The sequence below is a fragment of the Panthera pardus genome, unplaced genomic scaffold, assembly GCF_024362965.1.
Source record: "Panthera pardus isolate Hobbes unplaced genomic scaffold, ASM2436296v1 HiC_scaffold_15, whole genome shotgun sequence".
Lineage (NCBI taxonomy): Eukaryota > Metazoa > Chordata > Mammalia > Carnivora > Felidae > Panthera > Panthera pardus.
This window is the reverse complement of record NW_026526710.1, coordinates 38,848,385-38,871,159: the sequence shown is the minus strand read 5'-3', so window position 1 is coordinate 38,871,159 and position 22,775 is coordinate 38,848,385. Positions and strand designations below refer to the sequence as shown.

Below are 22,775 nucleotides of genomic sequence, written 5' to 3'. Positions count from 1 at the left end.
TACAAAGCTGTAGTCATCAAGATAGTATGGTACTGCCACAAAAACAGACACATAGATCAATGGAACAAAATAGAAAACCCAGAAAAGGACCCACAACTATAGGGTCAACTAATCTTTGACAAAGCAGGAAAAAATATCCAATGGAAAAAAGACAGTCTCTTCAGCAAATGGTGTTAGGAAAACTGTACAGTGACATGCAGAAGAATGAAACCGGGCAACTTTCTTACACCATACACAAAAATAAATTCAAAATGGATTAAAGACCTAAATGTGAGACAGGAAGCCACCAAAATCCTAGAGGAGAACACAAGCAGAAACTTCTGTGACCTTGGCTAGAGCAACGTGTTACTAGGCATGTTGCCGAAGGCAGCAGAAACAAAAGCAAATATGAACTACTAGGACTTTATCAAGATAAAATCTTCTGCACAGTGAAAGAAATAATCAATGAAACTAAATGGTAGCCTATGGAATGGAAGAAGATATGTGCACATGATATATCTGATAAAGGGTTAGTATCTTAAATCTATAAAGAACTTAACAAACTCAACACCCCCAGAAAACAAATAACCCAGTTAAGAAATGGGCAGAAGACATGAATAGACACTTTTCCAAAGAAGACATCTAGATGGCTAACAGACACATGAAAAGATGCTCAACATTACTCATCATCCGAGAAATACAAATCAAAACCATGATGAGATACCACCTCACATCTATCAGAATGGCTAAAATTAACAACACAAGAAACAATAGGTAGTGGTGAGAACACAGAGAAAGGGGAACCCTCTGGCACTGTTAGAATGCAAACTGCAGCCACTCTGGAGGACAGTATAGAAGTTCCTCAAAAAACTAAAAACTACCCTACAATCCAGCAATTGCACTATTTGATATTTACCCAAAGGATACAAAAATACAGAATCGATGAGGTGCATGCACCTCAGTGTTTTTAGCAGCATTATCAACAATAGGCAAACTATGGAGAGAGCCCAAACGTCCATCAACTGAAGAATGAATAAAGAAGATGTGGTTTATATATACAATGGAATACTACTTGGTAATGAGAAAGAATGAAATCCGGCCATTTGCAGCAATGTGGATGGAACTGGAGGGTATTATGCTAAGTGAAATAAGTCAGGCACAGAAAGACAGATACCATATGTTTTCACTTATATGTGGATCTTGAGAAACTTAACAGAAGACCATGGGGGAGGGGAAGGAGAAAAAAATGTTACAGAGAGGGAGGGAGGCAAACCATAAGAGACTCTTAAGGACTGAGAACAAACTGAGGATTGGGGAGTGGGGGAGAAGGGAAAGTGGGTGATGGGCATGGAGGAGAGCACTTGTTGGGATGAGCACTGGGTGTTGTATGGAAACCAATTTGACAATAAATTATATTTTTTAAAAAATTGAACTACCGTATGACCCAGAAATTGCCCTATTAGATATTTACCCAAATAATACAAAAATACTAATTCAAAGGGATACATGCACCCCATTGTTTATACAGCATTACCTACAATAGAAGAAAATTATAAATGCAGCTGAAGTGCCCATTGATTGATGAATGGATAAAGATGTGGCATATACACACAATGGAATATCACTCAGCTATCAAAAGAATGAAGTCTTGCCATTTGCAACAACATGGATAGACCTAGAGAGTATTACACTGAGTGAAATAAGTCAGTCAGAGAAAGACAAATACCATATCATTCACTCATATGTGGAATTTAAGAAACAAAACAAATGAGCAAAGGGGAAGAAAAAGATGCAGAGAGACAACCAAGAAACAGACTCTTAACTGTAGACAACAAACTGATGGTTACCAGAGAGAGGCAGGTGGGGAGGGATGGGTTAAATAGGTGATGGGGATCTTTAGGACTGCACTTGTCATGATACGCACCGGGTGATATATGAAAGTGTTGAATCACTATATTGTACACATGAAACTAGTATTACACTGCATTAACTAACTAGAATTTGAATAAAAACTTAAAAAAATAAAAAAATTTCTCCCATTCTGAGGGTTTCCTTTTCACTTTGTTGATGGTGTCCTTTGAAACACAAATGTTTAAATTTTGATTGTGTTCAGTTTATTTTTTTTTTATTGTTTGTGGTTTCAGAGTCATATCTAAGAAATTATTGCTTAATTCAAAGTCACGGTTTTCATCCATGTTTTCTTCTAAGAATTTTTATACTTTTAGCTCTTATATTTAAGTCTTTGATCCATTTTGAGTTACTTTTTGTGAGGTAGGGGTCCAAATTTATTCTTTTGCATATGGATATCCAGTTGCCCCACACCATTTGTTGAAAAGATTCTTTATTGAATAGTCTTGGCATCCTGGCCAAAATTCAGTTGACCACAAATAGGAGGGTTTACTTCTGGACTCTCAATTCTATCGCATTGATTTATAGGTCTATCCCTATGCCAGTGCCACAGAGTGTTGATTACTTGAGCTTTGTATTGTATGAATTTTAGGGCCAGCTTGTTCATTTCTGCAAAGAAGCCATCTGGGCTTTTGATAGGGAATGCACTGAATCTGTAGATCCATTAAGGTACATTGCTATCTTAAAACTATTAATGCCTTCTAATTCATGACCATAGGATGCTGTTCTTTTTATTTAGGTCTTTATTTTCATTCAACAATGATTTCTAAGTTTTATACTTCTTTTGTCGAATATATTCCTAAGTATTTTATTCTTTTTGATGCTGTTATAAATGGAATTGTTTTCTTAATTTCATTTTTGTATTACTTGTACAATTTTTGTGATTTTTCTGTAGATCTAAAATTATTTTAAAATTAAAAAAAATTAAAAGAAGCATGACCATATCAAATATTTGCAACTGAAACACATACATTATTGGTGGGAGTGTAAATATAACCACTTAGGAAAAAAATTTAGCTTTATTTGGTAAAGTTTATATACATGACCTAGGCCACAACAATTCTATTCTCAGAGACACTCCTTTATTTGTGTACCAGCACTGTTTGAAAAAGTAAAAAAAAACCTAGAAACAATTCAAATTTATATCAGTAGTAAAATGAGTTTTTAAAATGTGTGATATATTCATGTAATAGAATACTACAAAGCAGTAAAATGAATGAATTAGTTATACATAACAACAGGATCAATCTCAGGGACATAATGTTGAATGTAAAAAGTAAATTACAGACAAATGCATAGAGTTCCATTTACAAAAAGGTCTAAATGATGTGAAATTTAACAATATATTGTTTAGGAGTTACATTGTTCATGTATATTAATTTAATTAATGTAATATATTATTTAGGAGTTAGCAAAACTATAAATAAAACTAGAGAATAATGAATAGAAATTCAGAATAATAGTTACCTTCAAAAGAAGAGAAACATTAACATTAGGGAGGGAAACAAGAGTCTTCAGTGTTCCTTAAAATTTTTTTTTTTAACGTTTATTTATTTTTGAGACAGAGAGAGACAAAGCATGAACAGGGGAGGGTCAGAGAGAGAGGGAGACACAGAATCTGAAACAGGCTCCAGGCTCTGAGCGGTCAGCACAGAGCCCGACACGGGGCTTGAACTCACGGACCGCGAGATCATGACCTGAGCCGAAGTTGGCCACTTAACCGACTGAGCCACCCAGGTGACCCTGGTGTTCCTTATTTTAATGGGTACATACATTTTTACTATCTTGTGATTTTTAATACTTTTTATAAATTTTATAAATTTGATTTACTCAATATTTAAAATTTCTTAAAATGGAAGAATGCAAATAACTATCCGTCTTTTAGAAACTATTTGAAAACATTAATAACTATACTAAATTCCATCTGATAGATATATCATCAATGAAACACAACTATTTTCTCTTCATTTTCTATTTTGAATATTATAGAAGAGTTTAAAGACTAGTGCAATACACTTAAATTAGATTCACCAGTTGTTAATATTTTGCTGCATTTGCTTTTTCTCTTTATTGCCTTTTACTGTTATTGTTCGTGTTATTGCTGAATAATTTGGTAGTAACATATCATAATATTCACCCCTAAACACTTCATTAGACAGTTCATAAAAGCAAAGGCAGTCTCCTACCTAACTTTATTACCTCCTAGGAATTAACCTAACACTGGTATAATATTCTCTAATACCTAGCCTACATTTGAGTTTCACTAATTGTCCCAGGGCTGTGTTTTTTCTTTTTCTTTTTAGATCTCAGATCCAATCAAGAATTAAGCATTGCACTTGGTTTCTATGTTTCTTTATTCTTCATAATTAAAAAAGCCCCTGCCTTTTTTTCTCATTGGTCTTCTCATTGATATTTTTTTTAATGCAGGCTAATTGTTTTGTAGAATGCCATATAATCTGAATTTGTCTGGGAGTGTCCTTGTGATTAGATTCAGTTTAAACATTTTTAACAATGATACCTCGTAGGTGACATTGCTCATAATGTCTATCTGTCCCAGAACTGGAGAGGGCAAAGTTTGATCACTTGGTTATGGTAGTACCTATTGCCAAACTTTTCCATTTAAAGATACATTTCCTCTGTGTAATTTTTAATATGTGGGATGACACTTTGTGACTGTGGGAATATTTGTTCCCAAAGGACATTTTACTTAATGTTTTTAGTATCCATTGATATTTGTTATAATCAATAATTACATTGGTAGTGCAAAACAGAGATGTTCTAATTCTATATATTTTCCTTACCTTCATTAACTGGTACTCTTTTGTAAAGAAGGGCTTGCCCCCAACCCCTCACATCTCCTGACCCTTTAATTTTTTTTTTTTTAGTATTACTATGGGTTCATGGATTTAAAAAAAATTCCATAGGTTACAATCCATTAGCATCATTCCTTTTGATACTCAAAATTACCAAATTTGGATAGTAAATGCCCCTTCAAGTAGGCTGTTATGTTCTTTTGAAATGTCCTCATCAATCTTTGAGGACTTTAGCACTTTCTGATATGACAAGATTCCAGACTTCTCCCACCTCAGAGTTGAGACATTAGGATGGTATTTATAAGCCAAGATCCAGAGACTATGTGTACATACAGATACTGAGATTTCACTGTTTTTAAGACCTTTCAGTGCACGGTTAGGAAATATTCTTAATTTTTTTCAAATTGTAAGTTCGTACTTACATCCAATTTAAATCTAAAAGGAACTTTTCCCCATTCCATATTTGAGACTCCCTTCTTTCATGGGAGAACCCTGGTGTTCAACAACATTAAAATATTTACTCATTTGCTCTACCCTGTGATATACACAAAATATTTTAAAATTATCAACACCACTCTCAACAACATACTGATTAAAATTCAAAATTTATTTGTAATTCCTTTTGCCCTTAGGATATATCATATTAAGGGTAAACACTAAACTGGGGTGCCTGGGTGGCTCAGTCAGTTAAGTGACCGACTTCAGCTCAGGGCATGATCTCGCAGTTCGAGCCCCGCGTCTGGCTCTGTGCCGATAACTTGGAGCCTGGAACCTGCTTCAGATTCTGTGTCTTCCTCTCTCTCTGCCCCTCTCCCACTCCCACTCTGTCTCTCTCTCTCTCAAAAATAAAATCAACATTAAAAAAAAAAGTATACACTAAGGAAACTGTGTTAAAAATACTTGAATTCATTCTTTTTGGTGTGTGGCTATATTATTTAAAAATATTTTTTTTTGGGGCGCCTGGGTGGCGCAGTTGGTTGAGCGTCCGACTTCAGCCAGGTCACGATCTCGCGGCCCGTGAGTTCGAGCCCCGCGTCAGGCTCTGGGCTGATGGCTCGGAGCCTGGAGCCTGTTTCCGATTCTGTGTCTCCCTCTCTCTCTGACCCTCCCCCGTTCATGCTCTGTCTCTCTCTGTCCCAAAAATAAAATAAAAAACGTTGAAAAAAAAAATTTAAAAAAAAAAAATATTTTTTTTAATGTTTATTTATTTTTGGGAGAGAGAGAGAGACAGAGCATGAGCAGGGGAGGGGCAGAGAGAGAGGGAGACACAGAATCTGAGGCAGGCTCCAGGCTCTGAGCTGTCAGCACAGAGGCTGAAGCGGGGCTTGAACTTATGAACTGCAAGATCATGACCTGAGTGGTCACACACTTAACTGACTGAACCACCCAGGCGCCCCTAATTTGATATGCAGTTAGTTTCATTTACTTTTGTTTGCATTCAATATTAAGTTTTTTCCCATTTTAATTTAAAAAAAGTAAGTTTATTTATTTTGAGAGAGAGTGTGTGCATATGAATGGGGGAGGGGCAGAGAGAGAGGGAGAGAGAGAGAATCACAAGCAGGCTCCATGCTGTCAGCACAGAGCCAGATGTGGGGCTCCATCCTACGACCCTGGGATCATGACCTGAGCCAAAATCAAGAGTCAGACACTCAACTGACTGAGCCACCTAAGTACTTCAAAAGTTAAAACTCTATGAAAAGTTATACTCATCTCATCCCTATCTCTCCTACCTGATATAGATCAATGTTTTCATTAGCTTCTGGTTTAGCCTTCATGTTTTGTTTCATTTTTCAAAAATATGCACAGAAGTGTGAATCTGAAGATGGTCAGAACTGCTATGAAACGGCTGGTCTGAGAAAGGTCACTTTCTGTCTTGATAATTTCTTTATCACAGTTATATAGGATTAAATAAAAGTTTATACTCTAACAAATTATAAGCAAATCTGGCACATTTTTTCAAATCCACAATAAAAAATGAACATCAGCAGGGCCCACCTGGGGTACTGAAGGTGGCCGTGAGAGATTCAGGGTCATGTCTGCTTAAATAATAAGCCTTACTCTTAGCATGAATGAAAATTTAGAAGGCATCAGTAACTCTTCTTATTTTATGAATTTTGCAACTCACTGAGTTATAGAACAGGGCCAGCGGTGATTGGAAATCACTGTGTTCCCTAAAGGTGATTAATCTGAAGTTGGGGGGCACCACAGGTGGTGCGTCAGTCACAAACATCTTCCATGCAGATAACCAAGTTGAAAGGTCCCTGGAGAGGAAACTTCTTGGCTCGCCAGGGACTTCAAGCAGCTTGATTGTAGCCATTTGTGCCCCCTTCTCGTTACTGTAGGCTATAGCAGCCAAATGTGTTTAAGGAAAACCTGAGCACTGGCCTGTATTCCCTTCTCTGGGATTAAAGAGAAACAACATCATGTCTTCTGAGGCCATTACTCGAAAACCTTTAAAGAGGAAACAGCAATTTTTCTACCATCTGAGAATAAAAGGGGGAGGGGAATAAAACCAAGAATCTATGTACCAAGTCCATAATACTTTATGAGCACCAATGTCAAAGGCCTTTCCACAAAGATGGAAAAACTAATGAGTGGCCAGCACCCATCACTAGAAGGAGCTAATCAGCCTGAATAGCACATCGGACTGATAATGGTCAGGGAAATCTAAAATGTGCAGCTATCATTAAAGATGATCCAGTACTCAAAACAATGTCCTACTACACTGCCTGTTGGTCTGGAGAGAACAATGCATCTGGTTTGTACATTCTTATCCCTTGACGTTTTTAAATGTTTTTTTAAATGTTTATTTATTTATTTTGAGAGACAGAAAGAAAGCATGCATGCATGTGCGCAAGCAGGGGAGGGGCAGAGAGAATGAGGGAGAAAGACAATTTTTGCGCTGACAGTGCAGAACCTGATGTGGGGCTCGATCTCACAAACCTTTAGATCATGACCTGAGCTAAAATCAAGAGTTGGATGCTTAATCAACTAAGCCACCCAGCAAAATCTTGATGGTTTTTAACAAAGAAGTTTATTTCTAAATTTTTTATTTCTAATTTTTAGTTCTTGCTCTTCTCATCAGGAAGATACGCCAAACAAAAATACAACTACTCTCAGTTCTAGCTGTTTATCTTTTCTGTGGATGGAATTAATTTCTCCAAAGTTTTGGTATGCAAAAATATTCTACTGCTTAAGAGAAAATGAAAATCAAGAAAATGTTAAATCATTAGAGCATGCTGAGTTTTTAAGTGTTATGATAACAATGGGCATTCCTTCACCCTGGCAATCTCTTTCCAGCAGATAAATAATCTTGAATTGAAACAGCTGGTTAAAATCCCTGCTGATTGTTTCCAGGGCTCACTGCATTGGGTCCCTTTGTCTTTTGGTGGCCCAGATGGCTCCCTTCTGTTCTCCTCTGGGACACGATTCTTTAATCTGTGTTTGGTGAAACTTGTCTGTGTGAGTCTTTACTACTGTGCAGTTTGAATGCAGCATTAGAACTGTACAAGAACAGCATTCTGAACACACAGATACAACTTCAGAGTCCTGAATGACTGCCAGACACACCTAATACACATACATTTAAGGCTTCTACTTGTAGCCAAAGTAGATTTCTGAAATATGGGTTTAATGACCAAATAAGATTTTGCCAAGAGGACTACCAAATCTCAAATATTGCTTCTATGTCTTCCTTTTAGAACAGATTTCAACTTACAGTTCAATTCCACAAAATGTTACAAAAAATTCAGTTCAACAAATATTAAGTGTCTGCTGTGCCATCCGTAAACAGAGATGTTCCCTGAATATTTTACTTTCTAGTTGTGGAGAAAGAACACTAATAAACACACAGCCATGACACAGTATTGAATGCCACGGCTGGAGCACCACAGGGTGCAGATGAGCACTGAGTGCATGAGCTGTGGAAGAAAAGCTGGGTAAGAATGTGTCCTGAAAGCCAAAGGAACTGCAGTGTTTAAAGGAAGAAATGGAGGTCAACCATGCTGGCCTGAAAAGGTCATTGGTAACATTGGTGAGTCCTAAAAGGGTGAGGGTGGGAAGTGGAGGCAAGTTTTCAGGGCATTGAGGAGTGAGTGGGGAGATGAGGAAATGAGATGACAATGGACGACTCTCTCTCTCTTTTTTTTTTTTTTTTAATGTTTATTTATTTTTGAGAGAGAGAGAGAGCATGAGTGGGAGAAGGCATAGGGAGAGGGAGAGAGAGAATCCCAAGCAGGCTTCACGCTGTCATGTGGGGTTTGAATCCACGAACTGTGAAATCATGACTTGAGGCAAAATCAAGAGTTGGAGGCTCAACCTACTGAGCCATCCAGGTGTCTCTGATTTTAAAAATTCTTTTTGTGTGTGTCATTCTTTTTTTTTTTTTATTATATGAAATTTATTGTCAAATTAGCTTCCATACAACACCCAGTGCTCATCCCAAAAGATGCCCTCTTCAATGCCTGTCACCTACCCTCCCCTCCCTCCCACCCCCAATTGTTTATTTATTTTTGAGAGAGAGAGAGAGAGACAGAGCATGGGCAGGGAAGGAACAGAGAGAGGGAGACACAGAATCCAAAGCAAGTTCCAGGCTTTGAGCTGTCAGCACAAAGCCCAATGTGGGGCTCGAACTCACAAACTGTGAGATCATGACCTGAGCCGAAGTCGGACACTCTACCAACTGAGCCACCCAGGCGCCCCAATGGATGACTCTCTTAACAATTTGGGCAGCTAACTAGAGGAGGGTGAGCTGGAGGGTTAGGTGGGATTAACAGAGGCTCATTTTGTCTTTGAGAGAGTGGGGGCAGGTTTAAATGGATGAAATGAACCCTAGGAGAGAAAGAAGTTGAAGGTGGCAATAAGTGAAGAGGTAATCAATTGTGTGAAGTCTATGAGAATGAGGAGGGATGCATCTAAAATCAGGCTTAAGTAGAGCTCTTTCACTGATAGGAGGTAAGGGGAAAAGATAGGTGTGTATGCAGTTAGGTTTCTAGATCTGGAAGCAGGAAGTTCTAATTATTATTATTATTTTTTTAACATTTATTTTTAAGAGACAGAGAGAGATAGAGCATAAGCAGTGTGCGGCAGAGAGCAAGGGAGACAGAATCCTAAGTAGGCTCCAGGCTCTGAGCTGTCAGCACAGGGCCCAATGAGGGGCTCAAACTCATGAACTGTGAGGTCATGACCTGAGCTGAAGTTGGCCACCCAGGCACCCCTGGAAGCAGGAAGTTTTTATCCAAAGTTTTCTTCTTTTGGGGTTGGGGAAGGGAGAAGTACACGGCATGGTCATATGCTAAGAGAGAAGGATGAAGACATAAGGGTTGGTGAAACAGAATCTATAATAGTCAGCCCTGTGAAGAATGGGAGAGAGATCCAACTAGAGAACCAAAGTATATGATGATATCAGTTGGAAGTGTTGACTTTTTTCCCCCTACAGTATCTAACATTGTGAATATGTAGGAAGAAATTTTGTGGTCTGACACTGGGGATATTGGAATGCTGATTCCAGGATCCAGCAGGAACTGGGATGTGACTTGGGAACAGGCAGCTGAAGAGGACTGGGAATGAAGAGCTTACGGTACAGAGAAGCTAGGATACTGGATGTATAGACAGTAACTCCAGATGATGGTGGGTTGGGAGGTGGAGCCTGTGAGCCAGGTGCCAACATCTTTTATAAACCAGGGTTGGGCACTGGGCAGCTAACTACTTGGTTGGAAATTGGTTTTAAGAATGTTAGCTTTAGGGGTGCCTAGGTGGCTCAGTCAGCTAAGCGTCTGACTTCAGCTCAGGTCATGATCTCATGGCTTGTGGGTTTGAGCCCCACATGGGGCTCTGTGCTGACAGCTCAGAGCCTGGAGCCTGCTTCAGATTCTGTGTCTCCCCCTCTCTCTGCCCCTCTCCAACTTGAGCCTCTTTCTCTCTCTGTCAAAAATAAATAAAACATTTAAAAAATTTTGAAAAAAAAAAAAGAATGTTAACTTTAAGGGGGTACCTGGGTGGCTCAGTCAGTTAAGCGTCTGACCTCACCATTTGTGAGTTTGAGTCCCACATCAGGCTCTATGCTGTCAGCAGAGCTTCAGATCCTTTGTCCTTCTCTCTCTTCCCCTCCTCTCTCTGCCCTGTCTCTCTCTCCCTCTCAAAAAAACCAAACCAAAAGAAACAAACAAACAAACAAACAAAAAAAAAAAACCTTAAAAAAAATAATGTTAACTTTAGGTACTTGATTCCCTGCTGCCTGTCACTGCCCAATAAATAGTTTTTTAAAATTTTAGGTGACTGACAAGGTGATGAAGTTGATGAAACCAAGAATATCTATTTAGAAAGCAAAAATGCCTTCCACTATCTCTTCACTCCCCTTCCTAAGATCTTCCTAAGATCTTCCTAAGATCACTTCCCTTTCCTTAAGATCTCCTTGCCTCCATATGGATAGAATAAGCTACTTTACATATCAGAGACAGAAAGGTTTCTCTGTTTCTTTTATAATCAGGCATGTGTTGAGGCGTCAAATTTGTATCAATTCCCTGAGCATGATAAAACTTCCTTGCCTGGAAGCTGCCAGATCTGCTCTCATTCACTGCTCTCATTCACTGAGACCACCACAGACACCATTTTAAAAGCAGGGAGGAACAAAAAATTTACAGTCACTAATATTTCCTGTTGTCATCCCAATCACCTTGAATTGAAAGTGGCTTGCATTTTGATCACACTGATACCCTAGTATTCCAAGTTATAGAATTTGGGGTCTCCTTAGAATTAAAAGAATATGCTCCCACATCAAAAAATTTTTAAATGACATTACAACAGAAGTATTTCCTATAGTCTAAAAATTCCTTATGCGGCTTCTCCATTGATCATTCCAGCAGTTACAATCCATTTTGGTCAAACTTAAAAATGTTTAACCCCTTTAATTTCTTTTTTTACCTTCCAACTCTTTCCATGTTTTCTTTCTTTTTCTTTTTTCCTATCTGCTTCCCTTACATAATTAGAATGTGAGTTGAGGTATCACATGCTTTCCTTTAGAGCTGAGTCTGCAACGATGTGATGGTTTCTATTTTCACCTTTTTCTTTCACCCACACAAGGACTGCCAAGGATGTGGCCTTTCTGCATGCCCTGGCTGCTTCTCCCTGCCCGATGCTTTTCCTGGCCGACTAGCTGCTGAAATGCTTCCTTTAGGGAAAGGCAAATAGAACCAGAAAACAGAGCACTTGGACACTGTTTTCCCCTCTGTCTATCCCTCCCCTCTCTCCCTCCAGCCCTTCATTCAAACATTAGTTGGGCAGCTACTTGCACCTGGCTGGAGAGAGGCACAAGTGAGGCACAGGCCTGCAGAAATGAAAAAGCAGTTCTTGTCCCCAAGGCACTGCCCTCTGTGACCTTAGGCAAATGAAGCTCTTCTTGACTCATATGGTGAAACATGAGGAAACTGAACAAGATGATTTCTTGAGAATCCTTTCTGTTTTCATAGCTCTGATGTTTGAGTTGTTTTAGTGGATAATAGTTGTTTTAGTAGTGCTTACTACTCTGCTGTGGACAATTTCTCTTTATACCTTAAATGTGCTTGCTCTCATACAATCAGTTGTTATATGTTCCAAGAATATGAAGGTATTTAAATAGTAAAGCACATAAATGCTGGTGCCATCATGATATGGAATACTACATATTCATTAACAATGATGTTTACAAAAGCTTTTAATGATACAGAAAAATGTGCATACTAAAATGTAAGGTGAAAAAACAGACAGAGGTAGAGAAGAAAGCCTGAAACACTAGGTATTAAGTCATTTATTAACACCCAGATTGTAATACTAGTTATCCTTGAATAGTGGGATTATAAATGTTTAAAATTTCCTACTTTGATTCTTCTATTTTTAAAAAATAAAGAATGTAACTATTTTTTATAATAAAATGAACAGTTATTTTTAAATATATAGAAGTGATTGCTTTTGCAGCATAAAATTAAGTATGTATTCCAAAGCCAGATATGCTTTGGAATAATTTTAAAAATATGCTTTGCTTTGAATTTTCCACATTTTTCCATAACATTGTTTTTTCCAGATTCCAAGCTTATGTAATTGGTCAAATTCTGGTACCTTGCTGAGGTGTTATAGTCTTGAAATTCTCACTTTAAAAACCTGAGGACACTGAGAAGGGAAAAGTAAGGACCTATACAATTTCATCTCAAAAATGCAAGGTTTTATTTAGGGTCTTACATTTATTAAGAAAGGTGAAAATACAGGTCACCAAGAGGTTATTTTAGGAAAAGCCTCTGCAGAGAGCACAATTGCTGACCATGGGTGATTTCACCACTTGAAACAGGTGCTATGATGTGTTTGCTCAAGCATGATTTCAGATATCAGATCACAAACTCAGGAAGGCCACAAAGGCCAACTGGTACAAATAAAAGACATATAAGAGAAGGCATTCCCTCCATGGTAAGGAAGTGAAAAATCCATGAAAAAAATCTGGTGACTGCTTGCTATGACTATAGCCCATCCATTTCCCACAATAGGAGCAGAAAGTAGTGCAGAGACGGCGAGTAGCTGAGGGGGCCTAGAACTCACTCTGGTTTCTGGCAGAGGTGTAAGAGAAGGCGTTTGACCTTCTCTGGCTAATCACCTATAAGTCAATATTTCCAACAGGTCATTTTGTAACTTGTCATTCAGAATTTTAGAGGCTGCAAAAAATATCACACTGTTGACCAGGCACTTGGGCCTCCAGAAGGCATGGAAAGTCACATGTAGAGTGTCAGTCACATGGAAAGAGGGGAAAATCTATTGTCATTCAGCTCGTTTAGCCCATGGAACTAACACTGAAAGATTTCTTATAGAGTGTGTTACTCAAAGTGTGGTCCTCCCACCAACAGCACTGGCACCCCCTGGGAGCACGTTAGAAATGTTGAATCTGAAATAAGTCCGTCAGAGAAAGACAAATACCATACAGTCATACTTACATGTGGTATCTAAAAAACAAAAAAAAATAAGCAAACAAAAAACAACAACAAAAAGAAGCTCATAGATACTGAGAGGAAATTGGTGGTTGCTGGATGGGGTAGTGGGGAACAGGTGAAGGTTGTCAAAAGGTACAAACTTCCAGCTGTAAAATAGATAAATCCCAGGCATGTAATGTACAGCATGGTGACTATAGTTAATAATACCATATTGCATGTTTTAAAGTTGCTAAGAGAGTAAATTTTAAAAGTCCTCCTCCCAAGGAAAGAAAAAGAACAAATTTCTGCAAGGATGTATGGTAACAGATGTTAACTAGACTTACTGTGGTGATCATTTCACAATATATACAATTATCGAATCATTATGTTGTACACCTGAAACTAATACAAAGTTATATGTCAACTATACCTCAGTTGAAAAAAAAGAAATGAGCCCATCCAGAACCACTAAGAGGAATCTGCATTTTAATAAGATCCCCAGGTGATCTATATGAATACTAAAGTTTAAAGAGCACTGTATCATAGGTGTGAAACATAATAAACTACATTTTAATTTCCTGAATTTTTCTTCTTCTTACTTTTTTTCAACTATATTGAAAATCAAATTTTATTACTATGGTTAAAGATTCATCCTCCAGGTAAAATCTGCATGTGTATGTGTGTATATATGTGTTTCTCTCAGCTAAGGTACTCAGAAGCTTATAAAGATGACATTTATAATTTCCTTTTCAAACCTAGCTTACAAAGGCAAGCATTTTTTAGCTGCTCCAGTTTTCCAAATTATTTATTGCATCTTCTAATTCTAGGCAAATTTTATATTTGGAAGGGATACTATTTACCACAGACTTCTAAAATCTTTCCTTCCTATCTTTTTTCCATTTTCTGAGAAAAATATTTTTTCTTCCCTACTCATTCTCTTAAAGTCATTAGAAGAAATTCTAACTTTGTAGTTGTTTAAGGAGGTGTTATCATTGTTGACATGGGGGAATGGTTATCTGGTTTCCAGTTTGAAAATGTGCTGGAAGTGTGCTAAATATCTAAGAAGCCACCCATCCATGCCACAGAAGGGGCTCAGGTGGCATAGACCCCAGTGCCCCATGCAGGGTTATCCTTTGAGAAAATTTCTCTTCGTAAATGAACGACCCGTTTCTAGTCCACCAATTACATCATGGACTTAACAGTATCAGGCAAACATGCACATCAATTTACCCTTGACCTAGGAGGGAAAAGGGTCAGAGTACTTTTGAGGTAAAACTTGCAGATAAATTTAAAATAATGTTTAAAGTGCTCTTATCATTTGTATAACTGTAAAAAAAAGGATGGAATTGTTCTATAAACATTTGGATTAAGCAAAAGCAAGAGGCAGAGGGAATCTAAGTGTGGATCTTCATAGGGTGTTCTTTGAAAGTTCAATCTCACCTGATTGTCGAATCCGTTGAAGAGTTTGCTGGACCAGAACCTCCGATCTTGGGACAATGATGATGAAGTCCACTTTGCTGAAGTGGCCGAGGTCCAGGCTCTGGCTGCCGCTGTCTGCTATAGCACACACCTGGGATAAGAGTTTTCTGGCAACCGTTAGCTGTGGTTGATAAATTTGGAAGGTTTCAATATCTAAATCTAAAATAAAAAAGTCATAAGAACAAGATTAATTCACTTCTGTTGATGGCCACTATGAATCCATACAGGGGACACACAACACACATACATGGTAAAGTAATGCTCTCTACCAAGCATTCTCACTGTCTAGTCTCACTCTCTGTTGAGTTTTAATAGATTTGCTTATTTTCCCTGAAAACCTGGCTGAAAGGATGTGTCCAAGAGTGAATGTGGTAACTGTACAAATGTATTCTTTTAAAATCAACTGATTGTCTCACAAATCACTACTCAACACCCCTCCCCCACCCAGAAATGTAGGGACAGACTACACTCTCTCAGTGAGAGCCGGGACTCTTCTCTGGAGAGGAGAAGCAAGAGTTTCCAGTTTTCTTTCGCACTATCAGCAAGGTCAGGTGCCCAAGCCCAGACCTCGTTCAGGGAAGGAGGTGATGCTGTAACCATAATAATGCTGAGTTCCTTTGAACTTTTCTGGATGGCACCACAGTACACATTTCCTCTCCAAGTCAGTTGCAACATGATTTGAAATTCTCCTCCCTGGGGAATGCATGACACAGGTCAAGAGATACTACCTTCACCTCTCTTCCCACTTGACTTGCCAGTGCTTGTGACCTGGCAATTGTAGGTGGTTGTGGTGAACTTCAATGCTGACGCCTGTACTATCTGAAGAGACCTGACTCATGACATGGCCAGCTGGCCACTCAAGAGGTGACGGACGTATTAGAAAAACATTGCCCAAACACTCTAAACATGCCAGTAGCTTTTTATTACAAGTTATAACCAAGCAATCAATCTCATACGTGCATGCATGCACACACAAACAATGAACTCAAGCAGGCAACATTTAATACTTCTTTACGAGGCTGCTTTTTATTGGGAACACATGTGGAAGTCTCACTGAAACACACAAGGGCCCAATTAACCTGCACTAATTAATGTTTTCTCAAATCAAACTACAGTGCGGCCAAGGCAAAGACAGTAGTCACAGTACCCTAGCCACATGGAACCCTGAGAGTGAGTGGAGATTTATACAGGTGGCTGAGAGAACCCACTAGAAAAGCCCAAAGCTGCAAACTTACAATAACAGAATGGTTTTTGACCCGCAAAGATTACCAATCAAAATAAATCTGTCTTTTGACAGGCTATTATTTCTTTCATGTCATAGGTTAAATAGATGGGGACTAGCACAGATGACAGCATAACTTTGTAGAATTTAACCTAGTAAATTTTGAAGTTTGAGGAAATCTAAAAATATCTTTAAGCAATGTTTCTTAAGCAGGGAATTGAGGATATGAACATGGAAATCTGTTAAGTACTCTAAGAACTTTTAAATTCTAACTTTGTTAATAATTCAAAAACTATGAACATATTTTAGATCATCTGGGTGATCACTTTCTTACCAAATAACATGCAGAAGTAAGTAACTTTTATTGTGTGTGTTTGAATTTGTTTGTGTGACTGAGCCGATGCCAAGCCATGCTGCTTTTATTGCTGAGGCAATCCTAATATATAAATTATACATTCCTATCAAGTGAAGGCCTGAAGGCTGTCAGCAGCAGCTCTATGGTTCTGTTTCACGTCTACCCTTTGTCCTATCTTTTTTATCTTGGTTCTCTCCTATGTTGTCCTTCTCAAATAGGGAATTGGGAAAGGAATCTGAACATAAAGGAATCAAATTGAATGATGGAGCTCCTCAGTCCTGGTCCCACCATCCTCTCTTATGTCCTGGAGGCTTGCAGGGAAGATGGTGTGTTGGTATTGCTGAGCTATCTGCCAGGAACGCCTTGCAATCACTGAAATTATGTGTGTTTTATGTGTCAGAGAGTAAATGAAGGAGGTGGAGAGCCAGGAGTCCTGCACGGACTGCATTCCACACTCAAGCAGTTCTTTGTAAGCCTCAGATAACACTGAAAGCTCTCTGGGCATAGCTGGTGGAGCTAAGGAAAGTACCCCATGGACCCCAGAATTTTTCGAGGGAAAAAAAGAGAGAGTCTGCTTATAATAAAGTCTTTGATTTTAATTCTAGAAGACATTTACTAAGGACAAGGTGCTTGATCCAGGCCCCATTGTAAGACATTTTTAATTTGGACCCTATTTATCATGTAGACAATGAGGAAAAGCCTGTCATAGTCTGTGACTCTAAGACAAGACCTCAAAAATCCTCAGAATGACTTAGCTTCTATTTCCTCCTTTTGGTCTGAGGTGACGTTACCCAGGTTTTGCGTGGGAATCATAGCGGCAGCCTCCTGAGCTGACACACATTCGTGAAGGTCTCCGTTGAAGGGCGTAACCACACTCTCTCCTCTTCTTTGTTGCATTTTGTCTAGAAGCTTGTCCAGGTCATCGCCTATTACACAATAAAGCGGAGATAAGAAGATTACAAGGAATGATACATTTCTATCAGTCTCCAAATTGGGCACCTAAGCTGGGTTCTCATCAAGATTTGTCAGTCAGCCAGCTTTTCCTGTCTGGGTTTACTCAGCCAGCTTTTTATGTCTGAGTTTTCACTTGGCCATGCCTGTAGAGTATCTCTATAGCCAGAGCTACTCTCATTTGTATTGTGCTTACAATTTGTATGCTTTCACATGGCATATCTCTCTTGACCTCCATAATACTCAAAGCGGGCAGGATGGGATCATTCTATCTCCATCTGACATATTAGAAAACAGATCTGGGGAGGCAGAATCTCTCCCAAGGTCACATCACTAAATAGTGGCTGAGCGGAGGCCCTCCATATTAGTGCCTGCATGCCTTCCTCTGGACCCCTTGTTGTGTCAGTAACAAAATACTGAGGATAAACCATTCCGAATGAAGGAAGGTCGGCTGGCAAGTTCAAGCTCCACACTCATCTCCTTGACAGGCTAAGATTTAAATTCAGAAAATCACATAGTTAGGGGCTGTCAGTGTTGCTGAATCCTACAACCACTCACCTAATGATGTGGTTTTGAAATGCGATGCCAGGAAACTGACCTTTCCTGTGATGAGCTCATAACTAATTTCTTTCAAAAACTCACTTGTGGTGAGCATGCTCTCTGCCAGAGCTCTGGACTGATGCTGACCTGCAGAACAGAGGGAGAGGAGGTGATGCATCTGTGAACAAATACTCACTAAAATATGATTTATAATAGCAAAAATTGGAAACAACTGAAGTAAGTAACTACAGAGACTTGGTTAAGGAAATTAGGGCACATAGAAAGATGGACAATTACTCAGCATTTAAAATGACAATTTTAAACAGAAACTGTTTATAATAAAATGTTAGATGATCAAGGGCAAAAATGATATACCTTATGTTTGTAACGTAAGTGAAAACATACTGTACATGTGTTTAAAGACTAGGGGAGAATGTGAAAAAACTTTAAGAACTGTGTTTGCATGGCCATTATGAATATCTGTATTAAAAATGTAAGTTTAAGACGTTTAATTGTTTTCTCAAATGAAAATTAAAAAAAAATAATGTATTATACTTTCTGAAAGAGATTTATGTCATATGTCATAGAGAAATGGGCAGGCAGGTTTTGCCAAAGTGAGGGGGCTTGGCTTCTTTAGTAGGAACAGGTGAGAGCCTTTCACTAGAGAGAAAAAAAGCAAATTTAATTCAGATGGCTGGCTACTCACGATGGTGCCTGACAGAAAATTGCACAAAGAACAAAAACACATTTTGTAATGTACCAACTTTCTGAACCTTTTCTTTAGAGTCAATGTTACAACATTAAGTATTCTCTTTAGTGAGGAGGTGAATATATGAGCTAAGTTCCTGCCAAATTTGATTAACTGGCTTAGGCCACCTGTGGCAATGGCTTTATCACATGTTAGAGTGGTAACATTTCCAAAACCTTTTAAGAACAGAAGTTACTTGAGACAAGGGTATCTATTACTAGGGTATGCTTTGAAATAATGTTCTCACAACCAGCTGACAGGGACACCAGTCAAACTAAGGGCTACAAAAATCTGATCTGAGGAGAAAAACAAAAGTTAAAATTAGGAGGAAGAACTCAAGTTGGAGCAATTAGCTAGAGATTAATTACATGGATGCTTGAACACCCAATAAATAGATGATTGAATGAATAGATTTAGAAAAACCCTAAAAAAACATGACTCACCTAGTACTACCACACAAAATTCATTTCCTCTGATTTTCGATGCACAAATTGCCACGACATAATCTGGTAGTCTTTGATAGTGTCTCATTTCACTGAGAGTCCTCAACGTCTCTGAAATGCCCTCTGCCAAAGAGTTCTGGGTCACAATCACATGAACCAAGTCTTGAGATACGCTGGCAATTAGTCTAGCCAGCCAGGGGAGCTGTCCTGGAGACACAGGTGCACACTGAGCACCCATCTGCAGGGCTCTCTCTCTCAGAGTAAATTCTTGCATAGCTTTCAGCATGATTTGCTCAAATTCTTCCCTGAGAGGTATCTGATCAGGACCTAAATTGAAGAGAATTACAGCTTGAATTTTAAAAATATCACGGCTAGAAAGGAGAGAAACACACACATATGTCCGTGTACGGTCCTTCCACCATACTCCAACTGGGCAAATGGGCTCTTTTTCCTGTTGGGGCCGCAAGTATGGACCCCAACTAACCATTTTCCATTGTGAAATTACCTTCTCTCTGCCTCAATATTAAAAAAAAAAAATGCAGGCTTCTGTTTTCCTTTATGCTATTCATGATATTCTTAAAAGAGGATATACTGAGAGAGAGTATCAATTCCTTAGGGGGTTGTCCCTGAAGGTGGTATATTCGTTGACCTGTTAAACGTGGTGTTACAGACATGGTTAATGACTCAGGAGGGAAGAAGCTAAACTTTAGGTTTCACTCATTTCTCAATTTATTTATAGCTACTTTGAAAAACAGTTTAATGTATTGCATCTGTACCTATTCTAAGGCATACTGTCCTTAGGAAAATTAAGTTTAAGTGTTTTTTATTTTAGCTTATATTTAAGCAGCCACACACTTCCCCTAGATAGAGAATGTCACTGTCATCTAGCTGTTCCCCCAGCATTCTGGATTGTTAAGAATGGTGTTTGGCCCTTTCCTCCAGCTGTGGTTATGATAGGCTAAATTTGTGTGGGTGACTGGCAGTCCCTGGAATGAGGGGTGTTTTATTTCTCTGCTTCTCTTTAAAACTCAACCAGTCTGTAGGACAAAGCAAGCAAGTCAATGTTTGGCATCCAAGTGACTCAGATGAATTCCTATGCTCACTACCTCTCTTCAGTGATTTCTTTTGCTGTGCAGACCTGAGATTTGAAAGTCAGGCTCCAGTAGACAGATACAGATCCCTCAGTGTCTGTGACCCGAGATCAAGCAATAACCTCAGAATCCAGGATTAAAATCCCCTTGGGAAAGAATACAGGTTTAAGGGACTGCACTTCTGTATGAGAAGAGGCACCTTGAATGAGTCAGAAATCTCTCCTTCCACTAATAGGGATTTAAGTTGCCTCCCAGGCCACCACCCATGTTCTCTGGGAAAGTAAGAAAATGAAGGTTTAGTAATATTTTTAGGATATGGAAAATTAAATCCTCACAGAGTTTTTTTAATGCTGTCCATGGAAAGAGGGCAAGAACACTGCAATGCATACATTATGTTAATGTCTCTTATGCCCTCCCCAGTTGCTTGCTATAGGGAGGTGGATGCCTTCTTATCACCTGGGAACCACCAAAGCCTCTATCTTCATTTTGCTTTATCAAATTAGCATCATGATTAGTGGTCATTAGGTACATAGTAGGTGGTGAGCTCAAAGCGTATAGATTTGTATCAACTATACAAATGCACAGTACAAATGAGATGAAGGGAAGGTGGCTGTCTATTTAAAGCTTTCTTCCATCAGAATAAATGACAGCCCAAAAGCAAGTGGCTCTGTCTGCCATTCCCTACTGCCTCTCACAGACAGACCACCTGAAGGCTCAGAGGCCTGGTTCGTAGGTGTGTCCATAAGATCCACTCCAAACCATGATTGAGTAACATGTTCTATGAAGCAGTATAATTAATTTCAAATATAAAGGCATTCTGGGAAAATAAAATTATCAAACATGTTCATAGCATTCTCTACTGCCTCAAAATTCACTTTTACAGAGTTTCGAAGAAACTACTGTTAGGAATTGAGAAGTGGAGGAAAATGTACCAAAGTTTAAATGAGGTAAAAGAGCAAAATGCCTTGCTTCCAATCACCTCCCATCATTTCCTCATCCTCAGCCTTTATGGCCAAATTGCAGGAGCCTTTTCTCCACTTCCCACAAGCTTGATAATAGTAATTTTTTCCCATCAACTGCTGGTCTCCAGCAACTCAGCCTAAGCATCAGTTCTGATAGCTTTTTTTTTTTTTTTTTTGATGGCTTTTCAGATAGAGCTACCTTAAGAAAAGACAAGGTTCCAACAGACTCAGAGCCTTCCAATAATCACTGGATTTGCTGATTTCATTATCTACTTCAAAAGGTTTTCAGACTGTGAAGTAACAGATGGATTTTTTTTTGAAGCGACTCTAGTGGAAAGACCTGTTCATTTTGAAGAATCTTGCTTTTCTCTTCTCTGTTACATCCACGTAGCTGAGCCATCAAAGTATTAGACCTGTTCTTCTAAAAGTTTGGATTTAAAAAAAAAAGTTTATCTATAATCCACAGTATATATGAAAATGTTCTTGCTGCCTTCTTCAAAACCTTGAAGGCAAAACAAACAAACAAAAACTCAAGGGAGTTTTTGAGAAGAAGAAGGGAGTTGTTGAGAATAGGTATCCTAACATGCAAAATTTAGATTAAAAAAAAAAAGAAATAGCCAGTCATGTTGCACATTGAGAGATATATTAATTGGCTGCCAGTAAAACTCCAGAAAGAACTGATCTTGCAAGGCAGACAAGAGGTCTGATTGAATGGAGATTTTTCTTTTCTTTTCTTTTCTTTTTTTTAAATAAGAGCTTTTATAGTAATTTGAGGGAAGCCATTTTGTCTTGACCATTTAGTTCATTTAATTAACTTGGACTTTGATATTTTAAATTGTTATTAAGATTGAAAAAAATGCTGTGCTGACTGGATTGGCCTGACAATAGAATTACTCTATGAAGGCTTGTTTTACTAATTCTGGATGCATTTGGAGGTCGCTCTTAGATCTTAGAACATAGCTAAAAGTCAGTGTATGTAGCAATTAAAATTATGACATCAAATGAGCTGCAGACAGAGGTGGTTTTTATAATTTTATTACCCACTAATCAACATGATTAGCAAGTCCTATGTTTACCATCAAAGTGATATCTGAAGCCTTCCACGTTTCAAAACCCCTGTCAAAGCAGGCCTTCACTGTCAGGGTACCAACACTTACAGCCACAGGTGCTAGCTGATGCTCCAAAGACTGAATCCGGTCGAATGAAGCTTTTGTTTTGTTTTTAGCATTGGTTAGCCCAGTATTTTTATTATTTAACACTTATATATTTTCAAACATTAAAATAATTCCTAAGAATGCAGATGGAAAATTTCTTCTATGTAATATTACATCTTGAACATTTTCCTAAGTAAATCAGT

General features: G+C 38.5%; 1 protein-coding gene across 9 annotated transcripts in view; it reads right to left on the bottom strand.

The window, feature by feature from the left end:
- The window catches only part of GREB1L (GREB1 like retinoic acid receptor coactivator), a 278,957-nt gene that overhangs the window by 60,777 nt on the left and 195,405 nt on the right, over nt 1-22,775 (bottom strand). For all 9 annotated transcript variants that reach the window (XM_053902487.1, XM_053902486.1, XM_053902488.1 and 6 more), the window contains 4 exons: nt 19,366-19,692; nt 18,193-18,321; nt 17,475-17,609; nt 15,068-15,265 (listed from right to left, as the gene is read on the bottom strand). In XM_053902487.1, the coding sequence (XP_053758462.1) occupies nt 15,068-15,265; nt 17,475-17,609; nt 18,193-18,321; nt 19,366-19,692 (789 nt within the window). The remainder of the gene's footprint in view (nt 1-15,067; nt 15,266-17,474; nt 17,610-18,192; nt 18,322-19,365; nt 19,693-22,775) is intronic.